The 20,867-nt window shown below is 42.9% G+C and overlaps 1 protein-coding gene across 1 annotated transcript in view; it reads right to left on the minus strand.

Moving 5' to 3' along the window:
• Positions 1 to 20,867, minus strand: part of OBSCN (obscurin, cytoskeletal calmodulin and titin-interacting RhoGEF) — a 4,979,884-nt gene that overhangs the window by 2,767,071 nt on the left and 2,191,946 nt on the right. Inside the window, exon 37 of the mRNA XM_044066040.1 lies at positions 6,435 to 6,701. Within this exon, the coding sequence (XP_043921975.1) occupies positions 6,435 to 6,701 (267 nt within the window). The remainder of the gene's footprint in view (positions 1 to 6,434; positions 6,702 to 20,867) is intronic.

A 20,867-nucleotide genomic window follows, 5' to 3' on the forward strand; every position in this document is an offset into this window, starting at 1 on the left:
GAAATACTTGTTACCCATTTTGCAGCCATCAGCATATTTAGTTTCTGGAGTCAATTTACCACTTTTATAAATGAGAAAAATAGTCTAAATAAATTTGGTCTCAACATATAGCTATGTAGTACACCACATGTACCTCCTACTGTGATGGAGAGGTGACCCCAACCTAAATCCTTGCATCCTGTTTTCAGCGATTTTCATTCAGCATGTTTAAGTCATTAATACCTCTGAGCTGTGGAATGTCACATAACTAGCAGCCTGCATACATTCTTAAATTCCATAGCATTTTCTGAAAAAACAAGTCAAAAAGCACAAGCCAGACAAAAGTAAATATAATGTTTTTGCATGATTCCATTTAAGAATCATAACTAAAACTTGACCTGTGTCTATCATACAAGGAATGCTCTGACCCATTACTGACGGATTTACTGCATATCAGCAAGTCAAATGGCATCAGAAATATTCAGTCTAGGGATATAAACCTCTTCTGCAACATCAACAAGACAGTTTGGAGGAACAAGAATAGCTTGCTGTTGTGGAACAGACTTCCCATCCACATAAAACAAAGTTCATCCATGTCCATATTCAAATGCAACTTAGATCTATGGATAAGAAACATAAATTTTACCCCAGGACTCAACTTCTAAATGCTTTATCCAATGCATGGGTCCCTTCAAATTATCTATGGTATGATCCTAGTTATTTTCATTACAGGTAATATATAATTACTGACCAAGAAATGGATAAGTGAATCTAAAACCAAATGGAATAGGTTATTTCGAGCATAAAAAGAGAAACTGTATGAACTTAAAATGGTCCACAAGGGCAGCTAGCCTAGTACTCGCCTATAAACCAACCCATGAACCTATAATTCTTGCATCCTTTTGCTTAACAAGTGTTTCAACCTTTCAATTAAGTAGGAGTTGACATTTAATCAATTTAACTCATTAATATCTCTGAGCTGTGGAGTGCCACACCTCTAGGATACACAAATTTAGATAACAAAGTTACATATGGCCAGCACATTAGTGTTGTTGTCCAAAAAAAAACACTGAATATTAGGGCTACTTTACAAAGACAGGCCTCTTCTCACTGACTACAACAGGATATTAAGTGCAACATCCTTCTTACTTCCTAGCTCACTGTATGCATCAACAATTTTCACTAATCTTCACATTATAATAATGGATAAGCGTGAACGGTGTTATAATAAAATAAGTACACCTGCATCCAACCTCCCAAACAAATGCCATCATTGTATTCCCTTGTAGAACCTGAACTTGCTAGAGTTACCACACCACATACATATACACAGCTCATAAAGGCACATAAAACACTACACCATCCCTTAAATACCCCAGTCATCAGAAATACAATAAAATGGTACAAACTCAAAAGGAACCTTCAATCAAAGGACCAACACCAACAGAATCCCAAAATTCCAGCTACTCACATTGGAAATCCTTGTACTCACTAAGCATAGCTAAACTATGGAAAATCATTCCCTTCACCTTCAGACCAATAAACATTCCACTTGTTTTTAAGACTAACCTCAAACTACATCTACATCACACTAGAATATGCAAATGACCTAAATCTGCAGGTTAAAAAGTACCTAAATATTTCCTTCACTTACCTACTAAACCATTTCTTCCTAGCTGGCTCTTTATGTTTTATTGAAGTGAGTTTATTGAACTCCTCCCTTGAAAAACATAGACACTTCTGTTCTTTTATTAGCTTAGAAATCAGAATGGTTACAGAATGACTATACATGCATATCACATTACTTTAGCTACCAAACTACGACACTCCCTACTGTTTTGTGATGTTATTACAATTATACAGACAATTGCCTGCATCAGTAATGTTCTGTAATAACCCAGCCACTGGGGATAAACAAGCCAGTGCATTTCTTTGTGCCGGTCCCAAGCCTGGATAAATGGGGAGGGTTGTGTCAAAAAGGGCATCCAGCGTAAAAAACTTTGCCAAATCATACATGCGGACAACAGTACAGATATACAAACCGGATCGGTTGAGGCCCGGGTTAACAATGACCGCCACCAGTACTGTTGGCCAACAGGGGTGCTGGCGGAAATTGGGCTACTGTTGGCTGAAGGAGGAGAAGAGGGGGAAGGCATGCCCGAAGACAGGTAAAGGCTAGGACTGTGGTAATGAGGTCAGAACTTTGAATGTTGGCAGTATGACTGGTATAGGGAGAGAGCTAGCTGATAGGATGGACAGAAGGAAGGTTGGTATATTGTGTGTGCAAGAGACAAGATGGAAGGGGAGCAAAGTTAGGTGTATCGGAGGTGGGTTCAAATTGTTTTATCATGATGTGGATGGGAGGAGAAATGGCGTAGGGGTTATCCTGAAGGAACAGTATGCTAAGAGTGTTTTGGAGGTGAAAAGAGTGTTGGATAGAGTGATGTTTATGAAGCTGGAAATTGATGTTGTAATGATGAATGCTGTTAGTGCATATGCTCCACAAGTTGGGTGTGCGATGGATGAGAAAGAAAAATTTTGGAATGAGTTGGATGAAGTGGTAATGGTTGGATAAAGTGGTAATGACTGTACACAAGGGTGAGTGAGTGATGACTGGAGCAGATTTCAATGGGCATATTGGTGAAGGGACTAGAGGAGATGAGGAAGTGATGGGTAGGTATGGTGTTAAGCAAAGGAATACTGAAGGTCAGATGGTACTGGATTTTGCAAAAAGGATGGACATGGCTGTGGTGAATACATATTTTAACAAGAGGGAGGAGCATAGGGTGACATACAAGAGTGGAGGAAGATGCACACAAGTGGATTATATGTTATGTAGAAGGCCTAGTCTGAAGGAGATTGGAGACTGTAAAGTGGTGGCAGGGGAAAGTGTAGTTAGGCAGCATAGGATGGTGGTTTGTAGGATGAAATTGGTGATCAAGAAGAGGAGGAGGAGGGTGAGGGCAGCACCAAGGATCAAATGGTGGAAAATGAAAAAGGGTAATTGTGAGGTGAAGTTCAGGAAAGAGTTAAGACAGGCACTGGGTGGCAGTGAAGAGTTACCAAACAGCTGGGTAACTACAGCAGAGCTAGTAAGGGAGATGGCTAGAAAGGTGCTTGGTGTGACACATGGAAAGAGGAAGGAGGACAAGGAGACATGGTGGTGGAATGAGGAAGTGCAGGAGAATATACAGAGAAAGAGGTTGGCGAAGAAGAAGTGGGATTGTCAGAGAGATGAAGAAAGTAGACAGGATTATAAGGAGATGAGGCGCATGGCAAAGAGAGAGGTGGCGAAGGCTAAGGATAAGGAGTATGACGAGCTGTATGAAAGGTTGGACATGAAGGAGGGAGAAAAGGACCTGTTCCGATTGACTAGACAGAGGGATTGAGCTAGTAAAGATGTGCAGCAGGTAAGGGTGATAAAGTATAATGAGGGAAACATACTCACAAGCGAAGAGAGTGTGTTCAGCAGATGTAAAGAGTACTTTGAGGGGCTGATGAATGAAGAGAATGAGAGGGAGAGAAGGTTGGATGATGTGCAGATAGTGAATCATGAAGTGCAGTGATTAGCAAGGATGAAGTAAGGATAGCTATGAATAGGATGAAGAAAGGAAAGGCTGTTGTTCCAGATGACATACCTGTGGAAGCATGGAGGTGTTTAGGTGAAATGGCAGTGGAGTTTTTAACTAGATTGTTTAATGAAATCTTGGAAAGTGAGAGGATGCCTGAGGAATGGAGAAAAAGTGTTTTGGTACCTTTAACTAGATTGTTTAATGAAATCTTGGAAAGTGAGAGGATGCCTGAGGAATGGAGGAAAAAATGTTTTGGTACCGATTTTTAAGAATAAGAGTGATGTGCAGAGCTGTAGTAACTACAGAGGGATTAAATTGATCAGTCACAGCATGAAGTTATGGGAAAGAGTAGTGGAAGCTAGGTTAAGAAGGGAGGTGATGATTAGTGATCAGCAGTATGGTTTCATGCTAAGAAAGAGCACTACAGATGCAATGTTTCCTCTGAGAGTGTTGATGGAGAAGTACAAGAAGGTCAGAAGGAGTTGCATTGTGTCTTTGTGGACTTAGAGAAAGCATATGACAGGGTGCCTAGAGAGGAGTTGTGGTATTGTATGAGGAAGTCGGGAGTGTCAGAGAAGTATGTAAGAGTGGTACAGGATATGTACGAGGATAGTGTGACAGCGGTGAGGTCTGTGGTGGGAGTGATGGATGCGTTTAATGTGGAGGTGGGATTACATCAAGGATTAGCTCCGAGCCCTTTCTTATTTGCAATGGTGATGGACAGGTTGACAGACAAGATCAGACAGGATTCCCCGTATACTATGATGTTTGCAGATGACTCTGTGATCTGTAGTGAGAGTAGGGAACAGGTGGAGGAGACCCTAGAGAGGTGGAGATATGCTCTAGAGAGAAGAGGAATGAAGGTCATCAGAACTAAGACAGAATATGTGTGTGTGAATGAGAGGGAGGACAGAGGAATGGTGAGGATGCAGGGAGTAGAGGTGGCGAAGGTGGATGAGTTTAAATACTTTGGATCAACAGTTCACAGTACTGGTGACTGTAGAAGAGAGGTGAAGAAGACAGTACAGGCAGGATGGAGTGGGTGGAGAAGAGTGTCAGGAGTGATTTGTGACAGACAAGTACCAGTAAGAGTGAAAGGGAAGGTCTACAAGAGGGTAATGAGACCAGCTATGTTATATGGGTTGGAGACAGTGGCATTGACAAAAAGGCAGGAGTCAGAGCCGGACGTGGCAGAGTTAAAGATGTTAATATTTGCACTGGGTGTGACAAGGGTGGACAGGATTAGAAACAAGTATATTAGAGGGTCAGCCCAGGTTGGAAGGTTTGAAGACAAAGCCAGAGAGGCAAGATTACGTTGGTTTGGACATGTGCTGAGGAGGGATGCAGAGTATATTGGGGAAAAAGGTGCTATGGATGAAGCTGCCAGGTAACAGGAAAAGAGGAAGGCCTAATATAAGGTTTATGATGTGATGAGAGAGGACATGCAGGTGGTTGGTGTGACACAGCAAGATGCAGAGGACAGAAAGAAATGGAAACAGATGATCTGCTATGGTGACCCCTAACGGAAGCAGCCGAAAGAAGAAGAAGAAGTAATTTTCTGTAAATGCACCAGTCACTTCTTACTGCATCCTATACTTTATATCTTTGTGTAATATTTTCTGTTTATTCAATAGTAATAAATTTCAATATTTTGTACATATTTCTTTGTTTAACTTTGTTTATTTTACATCTACTATTTCATGGAGCTTGAAATGGGCACTGTACTAAGATGGGCTTCCCTGGTAAACAAAAAGCAAATAGATAAATAAAGGAGTGAGTAAAAAATAAATAAAAGTCAATAAAATGTTATCAATAAAACATTTTCTTTAAAGTGATAGTTGTTAACAGCATTCACAGTCTTTACATTAATATTACAATATATATCAGAAAACTGAACAATGTAGGTTATATATAGTGTCAGATCCCTTTTGTTCAGCCATGAGTGAGCTATCATAGCACAGGACAGCAATAAATTCCACTTTGAGTGACTGTTTATGGAGATGTTTACAGAAACACAGACAATTATGCTTACTTCTATAATTTAATAATTTAATTAACACTGCATACATTTCAAGATTCATAGCTTACAGTGCTAATACTGTATTAGTTAACCAGTGTGCACTGTTAGTTTTTTCAACAGTTGCTGCTGATACCTCTTTAAAGAATGTCACAAGTTTCAATAGGAAAGTTCTCCCCTTAACAAAGTCAAACCATGCTACACCTAGAATAAGTTGGCCTCCTTTGTCATTCTGGATAAGTTCTTCTGCGGTTCTTTCCATGACTTCACACAGAATGCTGGTCAGGCTGACAGGACTGAAATAGATCTGAAATTATATCTTGGTTTACTTAACTTTTCCTTGAGTATATATACAAAACCACTAGGTGTGCTATCGGATCCCACAAAAACTTGAGTTTTTAATTTTATATGTGGTAGCAGTTACCACATCTACAATTATATAAGTGATATCTCCCACTGCATCTGTGGAATTCTGATATATATCTCTGCTTTACAGAGAAGTTTGCATAAAAGATTTATGCAAGTACATGCCCCATGTCTTGTAGTAAAGTGATCAGTTTATTGCTTGCTGATAACGTGTTAACATTCACAATTTATCCCTTTCAGTTTCTAATGCAATTAAAGAAGGCTTTATTATTGCTGTCAAGCTTGGGCATAGGTTCACTACATCTCATCCTGATATACATTTGATATACCGATCTCGAATTTTATGTTTCCACTGATAATAGCAAAAAGTGACAAATTCTTCTATAAAAATGTGTTTCATGCATTCAGCTATCTAGACATGACCTTTTCCAACCACTCACATATAAACTTACCTATAATCAAAATATCATAGTATTTCAATGTGCCAAGCAATCTCTTACCTTCCACTGTAAGGACAGCAGAGGTTTCAGCATTTCCAGATTTACATTTGTACACACCAGAGTCCTCTGGCCTGGCATTCAGAACAATGAGTTCAATTGTATTTCCGTCTTGCTGAATCTTGTATTTGTCCGATGCCTCAATCAGAACTTGATCTTTGTACCAGTTCACAACCTTGGGAGCTGGGGAGAATTGGCAAGACAGCATAGCAGATACTCTCTCAGTCACACTGGTACTTTCCATCTCCTTGATAACCTGTGCTGGAGGTTCTGAATCAGACAACGAAAGGGTCTCAGAATATCAAAAGACTTCATAAAACTGGCAATAATTAATGAAAATCTGAGAATGTGATGAAAAATTAGTTAAAAAAATGATACCATAACAATATCTTTCAGTCAGGTGGAAGCAAATGAACATCTAGCTAGTACATGACACTGATGAGATATTTTCAAGCAATTCCTACCAGACAGCTGTACCCTGAAATGATGCAAGTGAGTCACCAGAGATATAGTCTAACAGAACTCTGACAAGGATAATCGTAGCATGACGAATCAAAGTCCAATCAAAAGCTACGTGGACAGCAAAATAGTGAGAGTTTCTGCACACCTGAGAAAATAAGACTCTTCTGAATATTTACTGATAGCAGCTGCATGATGTAACTGTTCTGTCTCCTTTAAGTCAGTTGCACTCAAGTAGGTCACACATTTGTGACATTTTTGTCACACATTCTACGCTATTATATGACACACAACAGAGGCAAAAGAAGAAAACATTAGAAGACATCACAAAGTAAGGAGACTTAACCATTATCACAGGAACAGTTAAAATACATTGCATACATAGATACATACATACATATATAAGTACGTACATTGCCCAGTTAAAACATCAAAATAAGATATCAGGCCTTACAGAATAGCTCTGGCAAAGCCTGTCTATACTTGTCAGCAATAGCATCCAGATTACAACTTCTGGTGTGAATGGGAACTTTTGTACATATGATAAAAGCACAAATATAGCAGCAGGGTTACCAGGAAGCAAGCAGAGTATGCTGCTTCTCCACACACACAGGCTTTAAAGTTCTCTTCCGTCATGAGTTAGCACACAGAATTAAGGCTACATGCAATTTACAAGCTGCATCCTGTTGTCCATGATTTTATTCCTTCAGTCCACACATGCCTACTTTCTGAATCTGAGAAACTCCCTTAACCAGAAAGTGCTCCTGGGTTACCCCAGAGAAGGGACGCTTTTGTCTAGACTCCAGGGGGCTTACCCAGTTCACAAACAAATTTAAAAAAATGGAAAAAGAATGCCTATGAAAAGACAACACAATGAGACAAATATGAAATTCTCTATTTTGCCACCAGCTTACTTTCTGTACCTGAAATAAAAGAATTAAAAATCTGTTTGGACTACAAGAATGCCACATACTCAAAGAAAAAAGTGTCTGAGTCTATTCGATATGATTGACTTAAGTGGTCTGGAAAGATAATGTTGCCTCTCATACCAAGATTTTGAGATGAACGTCTCTGACACCGGACTGAGAATAAAACTAAAAAGGAAAAGTTAATGGTCGAGTTAAGAGAAACATCTTAAAAAATGAGAAAGTGCTGTTGTGCAATATTCTCATCACGATAGCAGATAACTAAATCATTTTTATCTGCGCAGTTTAAAAATTAACAGTGCGTTAATACCTTTCCCATTGGGATATCCTTTAGCTCAAATCATTGTAATGTCCTGAAAACAGAAATGGCCCTCAGATATGACTCTTATTTACTAGATCTAAATGCTAAAGAAGTATGAATTTGTTGTCTACAAATTTCAAAAGAACTGAATAAGATTTTGTTGAATGTTTTTAAACATCTTTATTAAAACAGCACGTAAGACTTAAAACATAAGCAAATTTACATTTATAGGAAAGAAAACAAACCATAGTAACATTTATTTTCATTTAAACACATTATACATTATATCTTCCCTTTCTTTATAACAACTAGCTTTCAGTGCAGCATTACATAAATCACCCAATTCCTGCCTTCTAGTAAACCTGATTCCTCCTCCTAAACATTAGTCTGTGTGTATTGTTCCCACAAACTCAATTTATTTCTATGTAATTTGCGTTTTCCCTTTTCTATTCCAGTTCCTTTAACTCTTAACAATTTTCAATACTTCTAATATAGTTGGATTACATTTTGATTTCTACTTTCTATGAATTGCTTTTTGACAGCCAACAGAATTAAACTTCATAAGGCCTTACTATGTCAAGGGAATTCAAATCCTGCATCCCATTTCAAAAGAATAATTTCCTTAGAGCTATTTGCTCCCCAATAATTCTGACAAATTACTCTCTTAGAAATCTACCTCTTTGTTCCATATCATATCTCCAGCATTTGCAATCTACCTGAGGAAAATTTCTTTGAAGGCTGCTTGGGTTATAAAAATATACTTCCACGCAAAAATCCCAAATCTTATGGATCTTGTTGCATACTTAGAAGCCATATATATGTCCTCTCATCGTTCTCTTGTAAACTTCTTTTTCAGTGTTTCTTCCCAATCTTTTCCAATCTTCTTTAACTGATTATTATAGTTATCATGCAATATTTTATATATCCTATTACTTATCCCCATTTTAACAGCAGCTTCTGAAAAATCTACCAGAGGAGACCTTCCAGTTACAATTAGCCTATCCGATATCAATCCCTTATAGGGAAAGCAGTCTATAGCCTGCAGTCTAAACTTCTTCTTGGCCTCATATCACTCTTTTACCTTTCCCTCTCTAGTTATTTGCTCCGAATACCTTGGTTTCTTTGCTAGTTTTCTCCTGTAAGTTCCAGCCCCCTCTAGTCTATTTCTTGTACCCCCTACATGCAGTCATCCCTACTGGCAAAATCTCATTTCTCCATTTATGTGTTGGCTTAGTGTTTAGAATACTTTCTGCAATTTTATGAATATAATGCTCTGAATGGTTGTTGACAGTTTTCTGTATGGTGATTATTTTTCTCCTTAAGGATCTGCATGCAAAACCCCACTCTCTATTTCCTGAACTCCTCCACTGCTTCATCATCATTATCTCTTTCCACTTTGAATTATAACCTTCTGCATATATATATATATATATATATATATATATATATATATATATATATATATATATATATATATATATATATATAATATGCACACTTGTGTGTGTGTATACACACACACACACACACACACACACACACACTACATATGTATGTACGTATGTATGTATACGCCTTAACTGTGTGGCTCTAAAATATTTCTTCAAATCAGGCAATCCTAAATCATCTTGTTCTTTTGAGGCATCAACTTATCCCACTAAATTCTTGCCCTTTTTCTCTCCAAGACAGACTCCTTCAACTCTTTTAATTATTGCCCACAACTTTTCATCTAGTTGATAAAAATATGCCTCACCTGTACATAAAACTAAAGAGACTAAAACCTTTTCACTGCTTGTATCTTACTATCTATATCCACAAATACGAGCTACCAGTGTCTCATTTTCTGTATTATCTTTTGTTTAGTTTCATAACAGAGGCCTTTTTAATCTACAATCCTAAATACTCTTATCCTTGTAAATATGGGTATTGGTGAACCAAGTCAGGTGTGGGTATGTAATTTACTGCTACAGCCTTTGGTTTTCTCTTCATTAGCTTCATTAATTTTATATCCTGAAAAGACCTGAAACTGCCTCAAAATGTTCTACAACAAAGACATGTCCTTTTCTGGGCTTGTCAAGTACAAAATAATAAAAACAACATAATCTTCTTCATTACTATACTAATTATATTCTAGAATTTCTGAGTGAGTTCCAACTGGTACTTTGCCTCCATGTCATTAACAGAAACACCAAATGGATCTGTACACAGTTTCAACTACAGTCTGTGCTTTTCATAATCTTGAAACCGACTGTTAAATGAATGAATCAAAACATCCAACTTTTCAATAACAGTTTGCGTATCAGTGCCTTGGTGTTTCTGCAGCATTGACTGGAACATGGGGAAGTGGATGAAATTCTCTGATGCTGCCTGCGATTGAAATAACTAAAGCTTCATCTGAAATTATGACACATGGTTTGCAAGTTCACAAACAAGCTGTTTTTTCCCTTGTAGTTTCATGTTAAGATCATTCAAGTGTTCAGTCACATCAACAAGAAATGACAACTAAGTCTGACATGATTTGTCAGTAAGGAAGGCAACTTTTAGTTATGTACTCACCATAACTTCAGATGTTTGGGATCCATCTCGCCTACATTCTGACTGATGGGTTCGGAGCCGATCCCTCGGCTCCGACTCGGCACGCTTATGCCAAAGAGCGAAGTCTCTTATTGGCTGAGCTTACTATATCCCAGGATGCACCACTACCAGTCCCCCAGATCTAGTTTGTCCGCATACATGCACACATGCACGCTCTGATTATATAACATCGTCAGATGAACAAGATAAAACAGTAGAACTCAAACCGTTCAATCTCTTCTGATCTCCAAGGCAGGGGAAGGAGGGTGGGTATTAGGAATGTGGCGAGATGGATCCCAAACATCTGAAGTTATGGTGAGTACATAACTAAAAGATGTTATGTGATCCTATCTCGCCTACATTCTGACTGATGGGACAGCGTCCCTAGCACCTGAATCCTGGGTGGCTCACTGGAAAACACTCCTGAGTACCGTGGAACCAAATGATGCTCGTCCTTTAGATGCCACATCCAATTTATAGTGGGAAATGAAAGTGTGCGGATTGGACCAAGTAGCCGCAGCACAAATCTCCGATATAGCGAGCTTGGAATGAAAAGCTATAGAAGTAGCCATAGCTCTGGTAGAGTGAGCTTTGATAGATGTTGTAAGTTGCTTATTCAAGAAGAATAAGCCTGAGTTATGCAATCTCTAATCCATTTGGAGATAGTAGCTTTTGTGATGGTTTTACCCAATTTATTGTCTGAGAAGGACACAAACAACTGGTCTGACTTACGAAGTTGCTGAGTCCTGTCTAAATAGAAGCGCAATTCCCTGTGAACATCCAATTTATGGAGAGTGTATTCTGCTTCATTGGAGAATTTTGGGAAGAAAACTGGTAGCTCTAGAGACTGTTGGAAACAGAGATTAGAACAGACCTTTGGGACAAAGGATGGATTAGGCCTAAGTGATACTCTATCCTTGTGGAAAATCAAGTACGGTGGTTTAATAGACAGGGCTTGAAGCTCTGAAACTCTTCTTGCAGAAGTAATTGCAACTAAGAAGGCAGTTTTCCAAGACAGATATTTTAACTCACATGTAGCAGCCGGTTCGAAGGGGAAGATGTCAATGCACGAAGCACTAAATCTAGATCCCACGGAGGGCAGGATGAAAAACTGGGGGTCTTAACAGACCGCACCTTTAATGAAAGTTTTGCATAGTCTGCTGCTCATCAATGGAGGATCCATGGACTCGTGAAATTTAGAGATAGCCGCTAGTTGGACTTTAATAGTAGAGACAGAAGATCCTTGATTAAACAGGGATGTTAAGAATTTCAAAACCTCTGGGATAGGAGCAGTGATAGGGTCTAAGCCCTGAGTTGAGCCCAGATAGCAAACCTCTTCCACTTACTGAGGTACAATTTCTTAGTGGTGGGTTTGTGGGCGAAGATAAAATGTGAATAACTTCCGGGTCTAATGTGTGACTTCTGACTAAAGTCGGAAGTGGAGGAGCCAAGCTGTCAACTTCAAGGAGTGAAGGGACTGGTGCTGTTGTCCCGACTGATGAATTAACAGGTCCGAATTAGGTCTAAAGTCCACGGATCGTCCACGCATGTTTCTTCAGGTAAGGAAACCATACCTGACGAGGCCAGTATGGGGCAATCAGTATCATTGCGGACCCCAATTGAGAAGCTTTTGAATGACTTTGGAGAGAAGTGGAATCGGAGGAAAGGCATAAAGTAGCCCTGTTGGCCAAGGTTGTGCTAGAGCATCCATAGCTGGTACTCCCTGATGTGGAGTCAAGGAGAAGAACCTTTTGCACTTGGTGTTTAGTGGAGTTGCAAATAGGTCGCAGCACGGCGTCCCAATCTCCGGAAAACCTGATCTGCTACTGTTTTGTTTAAGGACCACTCGTGAGGAGAGAGAATTGTCCTGCTTAATCTGTCTGCCAGTATATTCGATTTCCCGGAATGTGGGTCGCTACCAAGAAACGGCTGGTAGCTACCGCCCATTCCCACACCCTCATGGCCTCTCTGCAAAGGGGGTAAGATCTGGTCCCTCCTTGCTTGTTTAGGTACCAGACCACCGACATGTTGTCTGTGTGGATGGCGATTATGCCCTGAGGAGAAACCTGTGTAAGGCCTGTAGGGATAGAAGTACCGCCCTCATCTCCAATACATTGATGTGGAGAAGAGTTTCGTCTGGAAGCCAGGATCCCTGAACTAACCTGCCCAGACAATGCCCCCCCACCCTGTCTGGGAGGCATCTGTCGTCAGGGTGACCACTGGAGAGGAATAACAAAGGACTTCCTTGATTTAGATTGGATGTCTGAAGCCACCAGCGAAGGTCCCGTTTGCATGTTTCTGTAATCATGATGGGATGATTGAGGGGACGGTCCTGAAAGGACCACTGAGTTGACAATAGCCACTGAAGAATCCTCATGTGCAATCTTGCCAGAGGAACTAAAAGAACTGTGGCAGACATTGAACCTAAAACTTGTAGAGCCATCCTGGCTGGGGCTTTGGATCTTGAAATCAGAGCTTGAACTTGGCCCTGTAAAATTTGGATCCTTTCGGCAGGAAGAAAAACGCGCATCAATTTTGAGTCTATCTCTGCTCCTATGAACCTTATGCGCTGAGAGGGCAGCAAGACAGACTTTGACCAATTGAATGTAATCCCCAGGGTAGCACCCAGGGAGATGGTGGCTTTGAGGTTGTCCATTAGTAGATGCCTGGTGGTGGCAGTCAGGAGCCAGTCGTCCAGATAGGGAAACACTTGGAATCCAAGACTCCTCAGGTGAGCAGTCACTACTGCCAAACACTTGGTGAACACCCTGGGGGCTGTGGTGAGACCAAAGGGCAGTGCACAAAATTGGAAATGACTGACTCCCAGGCTGAAGCGCAGATACCTCCTGGACGTCTGATGTATCGGTATGTGATAATAGGCATCCTTGAGGTCTATGGAGCACATCCAAACATCCTTCTCCAACAATGGGAGAATGGATTGTAACGTGACCATTCGGAATTTGGATTTCGTGACGGATTGGTTCAGTCTGCTGAGATCCAATATTGGTCTCAGGTCCCCTGTCTTTTTTGGCACTAAAAAGAACCTGGAGTAATTTCCGGATCCGATCTGGTCTGTGGGGACTGGTTGGATGACTCCTTTTTCTAGCAGCTTTAAAGCTTCTGCGGCTGCAATTTCCCTTTGACTGGGTGGTGGGTCCGGGATTTTTGGACGGTGGGGGTGAGTATGTGAATGGGATGGTGTAACCTCCGGCAATGATCCGAAGCACCCATCTGTCCTGAGTGATAGACTCCCAGGCTTTTAGGTGCTTGGCAAAGCGACACCCGACTGGCTCGAGCAGCACAGCCGGGCAATCCCTCATGATGTGTGGGAGGCTGAAGAGCCACGAAAGGACTCGCGGTCTCCAGAATTGCGGGCCCTCTGCCGCCTCTGGGACGGGCGTCTCCCAGAAAAATTACCCCGTCCTCTGCCTCTGGAAGGGGAATCTTCCTGCTGTTGGGGGAAAAACTTACGTGATTTACGGAACCACATCTTCCCCCCTCCTTTAGCCTTGGGATAAGGCCGAAAGGGAGTGGAGTAACGGGCACCTACGGCAGATAAAGTTTTTCCCTCTTGCTCACAGCGGGTAAGGGTGTCTTTAACCTTAGGTCCAAACAAAGAGGACCCATCAAAGGGAGCGTCGGCGAAGGAAGACTTGAAGGCCTCCATAACTGACACAAGCGGAGCCAGGCTTGTCTCCGTAGAGCCACGCCTGTGCCTGCCGCTCTACCCGCCCCTTCGGCCGCATAGGAAATGAGCCTCATGGACGAGTTAGAAATTGACGTAAGGATAACCAACTGAGAGCTAACCGACTGGGCTAGCTGCTCAGGTAGGTTACCCGAGAGGGAATCTGACAGCTCCTTGACCAGATCCCTCTGAAGCCTGGTAAAATGTGCCAAATAATTCAGAGACCTTAAAGTAAAGGCCGCTGAAGTCAGGGTGCGCTTCCCGTACCTGTCCATGCTCCTAGACTCCTTATTAGGAGGATGGACGGACGTTGAAGCCTCTGCCACGTCCTGTTGTGTAGCAGATGCCACCACCATGGCATCTACAGCCACGCCTTTAGTGAGGAACTCCTTCTCGGGTGGGGCAGACAAAAATTTATTAGGACGAGAAGGGACTGGTTCCACGGTATCTGGATGTCCCCACGCCCTTCGACAAACTAAATCCAGAAGCTCGTCAAGGCGGAGACACCCAGGAGGCGGAGGGCTGAGCCCCAAAGGCCTTGAGGAGCACTGACTCATCAGCAGAGGGGGGTTTGGATATCCAGCCGCCTCGTTGTTTGAGGATCTCTAAGATGTCTGCAAATGAGACATCATCCGAGGATGACTTCGGGGACCCCTCTGCATCATCAAGATCAGTGTCCGATGTAATAGACTCGGGGGAGTCCACGTGCTTCCTCTTGCACGATCTCTTCCTTGGGGGTTCCTCTGAAGACAACTCCGAAGAACCCTCAGGAGGGGAACCCCCAATGGGGGTAACCTCAGGCCCAGGGGCTCCGCTGCCTACGGACAGGGGAACTGCCAAAGACCCAGTCTCCACGCCCAGGGAAGGTGCCGGTAAAGCCGGAGAGATGGCCGAAGACTTGGCCAAGGCACTCCTCATAGCTCTGAAAGCCGGACCCCAGAGTCCTGGGAGTGTCCGGTCCCGAGCCATGATAGCCGACGGAAGTCCGCAGCCGAAGCACCGAGAGGGAGGCTCGGAACCGAAGCATAGGTCCCGAAACATCATCCCCGGGTCCAGCCGAAGAAGTCCGTGTACCAAACTCGGACCCGAAGGCCCGGGTTGGAGTAAGGGTCGGAGCCGACCCTAAGATCTCCACCGGCTCCAACAGCACCTGCTCCGGGGGAGCCGAGGCGGTCGGAGGAGGAATAGCGATGGGATGGGCCTGGGCAATCGGCTCCGAAGCCAACTGGGTAGGAGCGAAACAAATTTTGAAAGACTGGGGACTGGAACAGTCTTTGGAGCACCCTGTCTATATCTGAATCCGACATCCTCGAAGACCGAGAGGATACTGAACGGGTTCGAGATGGCCTCTCCAACGGCCAGGGCTAGGGGACCGGCTCCGAGGCGACCCGATGACTATCGGCGCCGAAGGAATACCCACACTAGATTCCATCGGTGCCGAGGTGGACTTCGGCGCCGAGGAAGTGTCTGAGCGGGCAACCTTTGTCGGCTCCGAGACCAGTGGAGCCGACGAAGGTGACCCGCCTCTCGATGCCCCAGCCATCAGCTCCGAAGCCAGAGGAGTCGAGACTGGTGGCATCGAGGCAGACCGTTCCGCCCTCGGCTCCGAAGTCCTTGGAGCCGAAGGAGAAGCCTGCCTATGTCTTTTGGCGGTCGGATCCGACGGACTGGTCGGAGCCGACGCCCTTTCTTTAGCGGAGAAGGAGAGGATGCCAAAGCTTCTTCAAAGGAAGGTTTTATTAACCCTTTAAGAATAAGTTTATTTTTCCTCTCCTGGAGGACCCTTGAGGAAAAAGCGTGACACACACTGCATGACTCTTGTAAATGTTTTGCACCCAAACAATACACACAGAGCGGTGATCGTCTGTGATGGACATCTTGAAATTGCATTTGGTGCATTTTTAAAGCCGAAGGCCTAGGATTCTGAGACATTATGGCAAAAATCAGTAATCCCTGACAGAAAATACACTATCCACTGACTTTCTGTTTACTGACACTACCTAATAATAGGTTTACAGTTGCCGTTTAGTAAAGAAACCGTCACAAATTACTAAGGGTACTTTGAAACCCTGTAAGGTTTAAGGGTTGACTGACCGGAAGGCCCTAAGATGAGGAGGCCTAAAATCAAACTCAACCCAATCACACAACAAAGTCTTTTCACAAACTCCAAACACACACAAAAGTGAAGAATAGCCGTTAAAACAGCTTTTTATGACAAGAACAGCAAAATTCTGACAGAAAAAAGTTAGTAAATTTACTACTCAGCTCAGCCAGCTCGAGACCACGTCTTCGCAGATTAGCGGCAAACGAGATCTGGGGGACTGGTAGTGGTGCATCCTGGGATATAGTAAGCTCAGCCAATAAGAGACTTCGCTCTTTGGCATAAGCGTGCCGAGTCGGAGCCGAGGGATCGGCTCCGAACCCATCAGTCAGAATGTAGGCGAGATAGGATCACATAACATCCTCTGTTTCCTAGTTCTTACTTTTCATGAATGTAGCAACCTCATCAAGCAATTCGCAGAATCTTCGCAGCATTTTACCCCGACTAAGCCATCGTACTTCACAGTAGTACAGCAGCTCACTGTGATCTGGTTCAGTATTCTGAAGAAACTGCTGGAATTGATGATGGTTAAGGCCTCAACTTTTTATGAAGTTAACAATTTCGGTGCACCATCAGTTGTTATGCTCACCAATTTTGTCATATCCACAGCAAGCCTGTCATACAGTTTCAAAATCTGTTCTAGCAAATCTGACCCCTTTGTTTGTCCTTTAAGGGAGCATATGCCTATCAGCTCTTCAGTAATGTCGAAAGTAGGAGATACTCCATGAACAAACGCCAACAGTTATGCTGTGGAATCAACATCAGCTGATTCATCGGCAGCCAGAAAATATGAAAACAATGCTGCCTTGTCTACTAGCTGCCTTATGACATTTCCAAACAAGCTAGTAATTCTGCGCTGTCTGGTCATGCGATTCAGACTGACTGTTTCTATTTTCTTACTAACTTCTGGACACAGCTTTTTTGTTGCAGCTATCATGCAGTTCTTTACAAAATCACTGTCAGTGAATGGACGCCCAGTCTTGGCAATCATTAGTGAAATACCATAACTAACCTCATAAGCAGCGCTAAAGTCTGCCGCTCTCTTAGTAAAACTCTTCTGCTGTTTAGTCAAACTACGACGCAACGCCTCAATTTTGGACACTCTTTCTTCACCAACAACACTGTCATTATCTTTATGTTTTGTCTCATAATGCCGTTTCAAGTTTGATATTTTCAGCACCGCAGCTGTGGACTGACACAGAAGACAAATAATGTTCTTCTCCTGCTGAATAAAACACTACCGCTCCTTCCAGTCATCAAGAAATTCCCTGTTTTCTGCATTAACTTTGCATTTAACTTTATTCTGGCTTGCAGCCATGACTTATTACAAACTCTTGCAGAAAGTTACTACTTTCTACTATTTCACAGCAAATGGCTGCAGTTGACAACTTTGTTGATGAACATTAACCCACCACTCGTTTCATGCTGGAATGGGCGTGGCCTGCATTACTGACCAGCCAGAACCCGGTGAAGCAATATGTATAACATATAGACACCTGCTAAGTAAACACAGCCCATTCAAGAGTACAAATTGCTCTGTGAACATCAGATAAGAGTACAGTGAACGTTAGTTAAATTAAAATAATACCTCTCAACTTCTTTAGCTTGTAAATTAGGGACAAAGCCAGAAGTAATGATGATTGCACCTCAACTCAAGAGTTCCAGGTCTACATCATGAATTTATAAACAAGTGACACTTCGCGTATTGATATGTTGGGGAAATGAATAAGGATCTGTTTTCTACCTTTGTATTGCTACCCGATTCCTGTATATATCTTTTAGTTATGTACTTACCATAACTTCGGATGTATGGGATCCATCTCGCCTACATTCATGACAGATGGGTTCGGAGCCGATCCATCGGCTCCGACTCGGCAACTTATACACTAGCACGAAGTCTCTCATTGGCTGGGCTACTCCCTATCCCAGGATGCACTACACCTGCTTCCCCAGATCTTGTTTGTTCGCTTTCATACACCCATGTAAAACACAGAAACACTATTAGTCACTATAACCAACTAAAGTTCTTCAAGAAAGAACGCCAAGAAAAAAGTGACTACAGCTCCTCTAAATCCAAAAGGAAGGGGGAAGGAGGGTGGGTACTTATGAATGTAGGCGAGATGGATCCCATACATCCGAAGTTATGGTAAGTACATAACTAAAAGATGTAATGGGATCCTATCTCGCCTACATTCATGACAGATGCGACAGCGTCCCTAGCACCTACATCCCGGGTGGCTCATTGGAATACACTCCTGAGAACTGTGGAACCAAAGGAAGCTCTGCCTCGAGAAACCACATCCAATTTGTAATGAGAAATAAAAGTGTGCGGAGAAGTCCAGGTTGCCGCAGCACAAATATCATCTATTGATAACTTGGGTGAAAAGCTACGGAAGTAGCCATTGCCCTGGTAGAATGAGCTTTGACTGGAAAGGGAAGGTCTTTATTAGCCTGTGAATAAATAAAAATGATACAATCTTTAATCCATTTAGATATGGAGGCTTTTGTTACTGGTTGACCCAATTTGTTCGCTGCAAAAGAAACAAACAACTGATTTGATTTCCGCGTTTGAGCGGTTCTATTCAAATAAAAACGTAGTTGTCTATGTACGTCCAATTGATGCAAAGTATATTCTACGTTATTGGAGAATTCTGGGAAAAAGACAGGGAGTTCTATAGTTTGTTGCATACAGAAAGAGGAAGCCACCTTTGGTATAAATGCAGGATTTAATTTCAATGAAACTCTATGCTTGTGAAAAATCAAATAGGGAGGATCAGAACAAAGAGCTTGAAGTTCGAAACTCGCCTAGCAGATGTTATGGCCACTAAAAGGCCGTTTTCCAAGACAGGAATTTTAAATCACAAGTAGCAGCTGGTTCGAAAGGACGGGCAGTTAGGGCAGCAAGAACCATATTCAAATCCCAAGGAGGAACAGGCTGAGATAAAAGGGGCCTAAGGAGCCAAGCCCCTTTAAGGAAAGCCTTACAAAGTTTGTGAGACATCAATGAAGGTTCAAAAGAAGCATGAAAATTAGAGATCGCTGCTAATTGAACCTTAATGGTAGAAACTGAAGAGCCCGACTGAAAAGGGAGGCCAGAAAATTCAGAACCTCCGATACTGGTGCAGTGAGAGGATCTATACCCGTTCTTGAGCCCAGAAGGCAAACCTTTTCCATTTACTGGAATAAAGTTTGATGGTGGAAGGTTTATGAGAAGAAGACAGTATGTGGACCACGTCCGGCGAAAGAGCATTGTCTCGGACTAAGGATGGAAGTGGAGTAACCATGCTGCCAACTTCAAGGACCTGAGAGACGGATGACGCCGTCCTGACTGATGAGTCAACAGGTCTGGCACGGATCCAGAAACCATGGACCTTCTATCGCATGCCTCTGTAGGAAGGAAACCAAACTTGACGAGGCCAGTGCGGGCAATCAAAATCATCTCGCTCTCCAAGTAAATGGCCTTCTGTATCACCCTCGGTAGGAGGGGGAACGGAGGGAAGGCGTAGAAGACCGGGGGGCCAAATGTGAGTCAGAGCGTCCCTGGGAATCTGTCCCTGAGAAGGAAACAGTGTGAAGAACTCTCTGCATTTCGCATTGTGAGGGCTGGCAAACAGGTCGCAGCAAGGAAGACCCCATCTGTCGAAGATTTTCGCAGCTATACTCTGTTTGAGGGACCACTCGTGGGGTAAAAGAATGGTCCTGCTTAATCTGTCCGCAATCACATTGGACTTCCCGGTATGTGCGTTGCCATTAGAAAGCGGTTGGTAGCTACCGCCCAGTGCCAAAGTCTCATGGCTTCTCTGCATAGTGGGTAAGACCTGGTTCCACCTTGCTTGTTTATGTACCACACCACCGACATGTTGTCGGATAGGATAATGTCGGGCCCTGTGGGAGGCGTGATGGAGAGCTTGGAGTACCAATAGTACCGCTCTCATCTCCAGGACATTGATATGCAAATCGTTTCCTGGATCTGCCATGTGCCTTGGACCGACCTGTCCAGGTAATGACCCCCCCACCCTACCTGGGAGGCATCCGTAGTCACAGTGGCAATGGGACGTTGAGGTATAAAGGGTCGCCCCTGGTCGAGATTTGATTGGAGAAGCCACCAATGAAGATCTCGGCGGCAACTTTCCGTGATTATGATTAAGTGGTTCAAGGGAAGTTCCTGATAGGACCATTGAACCGACAGTAGCCATTGTAAAATTCGCATGTGAAGTCTGGCCAAGGGAACTAAAAGTATGGTCGACGCCATCGAGCCCAACAGTTGAAGGATCCGATGGGCCGGGGCTCTTTGTAGGGGGAGACAGGATTTGACTTGATCTTGTAAGACCTGAATTCTTGCTGCCGGTAAATAGGCGCACATTCTTTTTGTGTCTAAGTCTGCGCCTAT

Source organism: Protopterus annectens, chromosome 3.part0, assembly GCF_019279795.1.
Source record: "Protopterus annectens isolate FY-2018-M chromosome 3.part0, PAN1.0, whole genome shotgun sequence".
Lineage (NCBI taxonomy): Eukaryota > Metazoa > Chordata > Ceratodontiformes > Protopteridae > Protopterus > Protopterus annectens.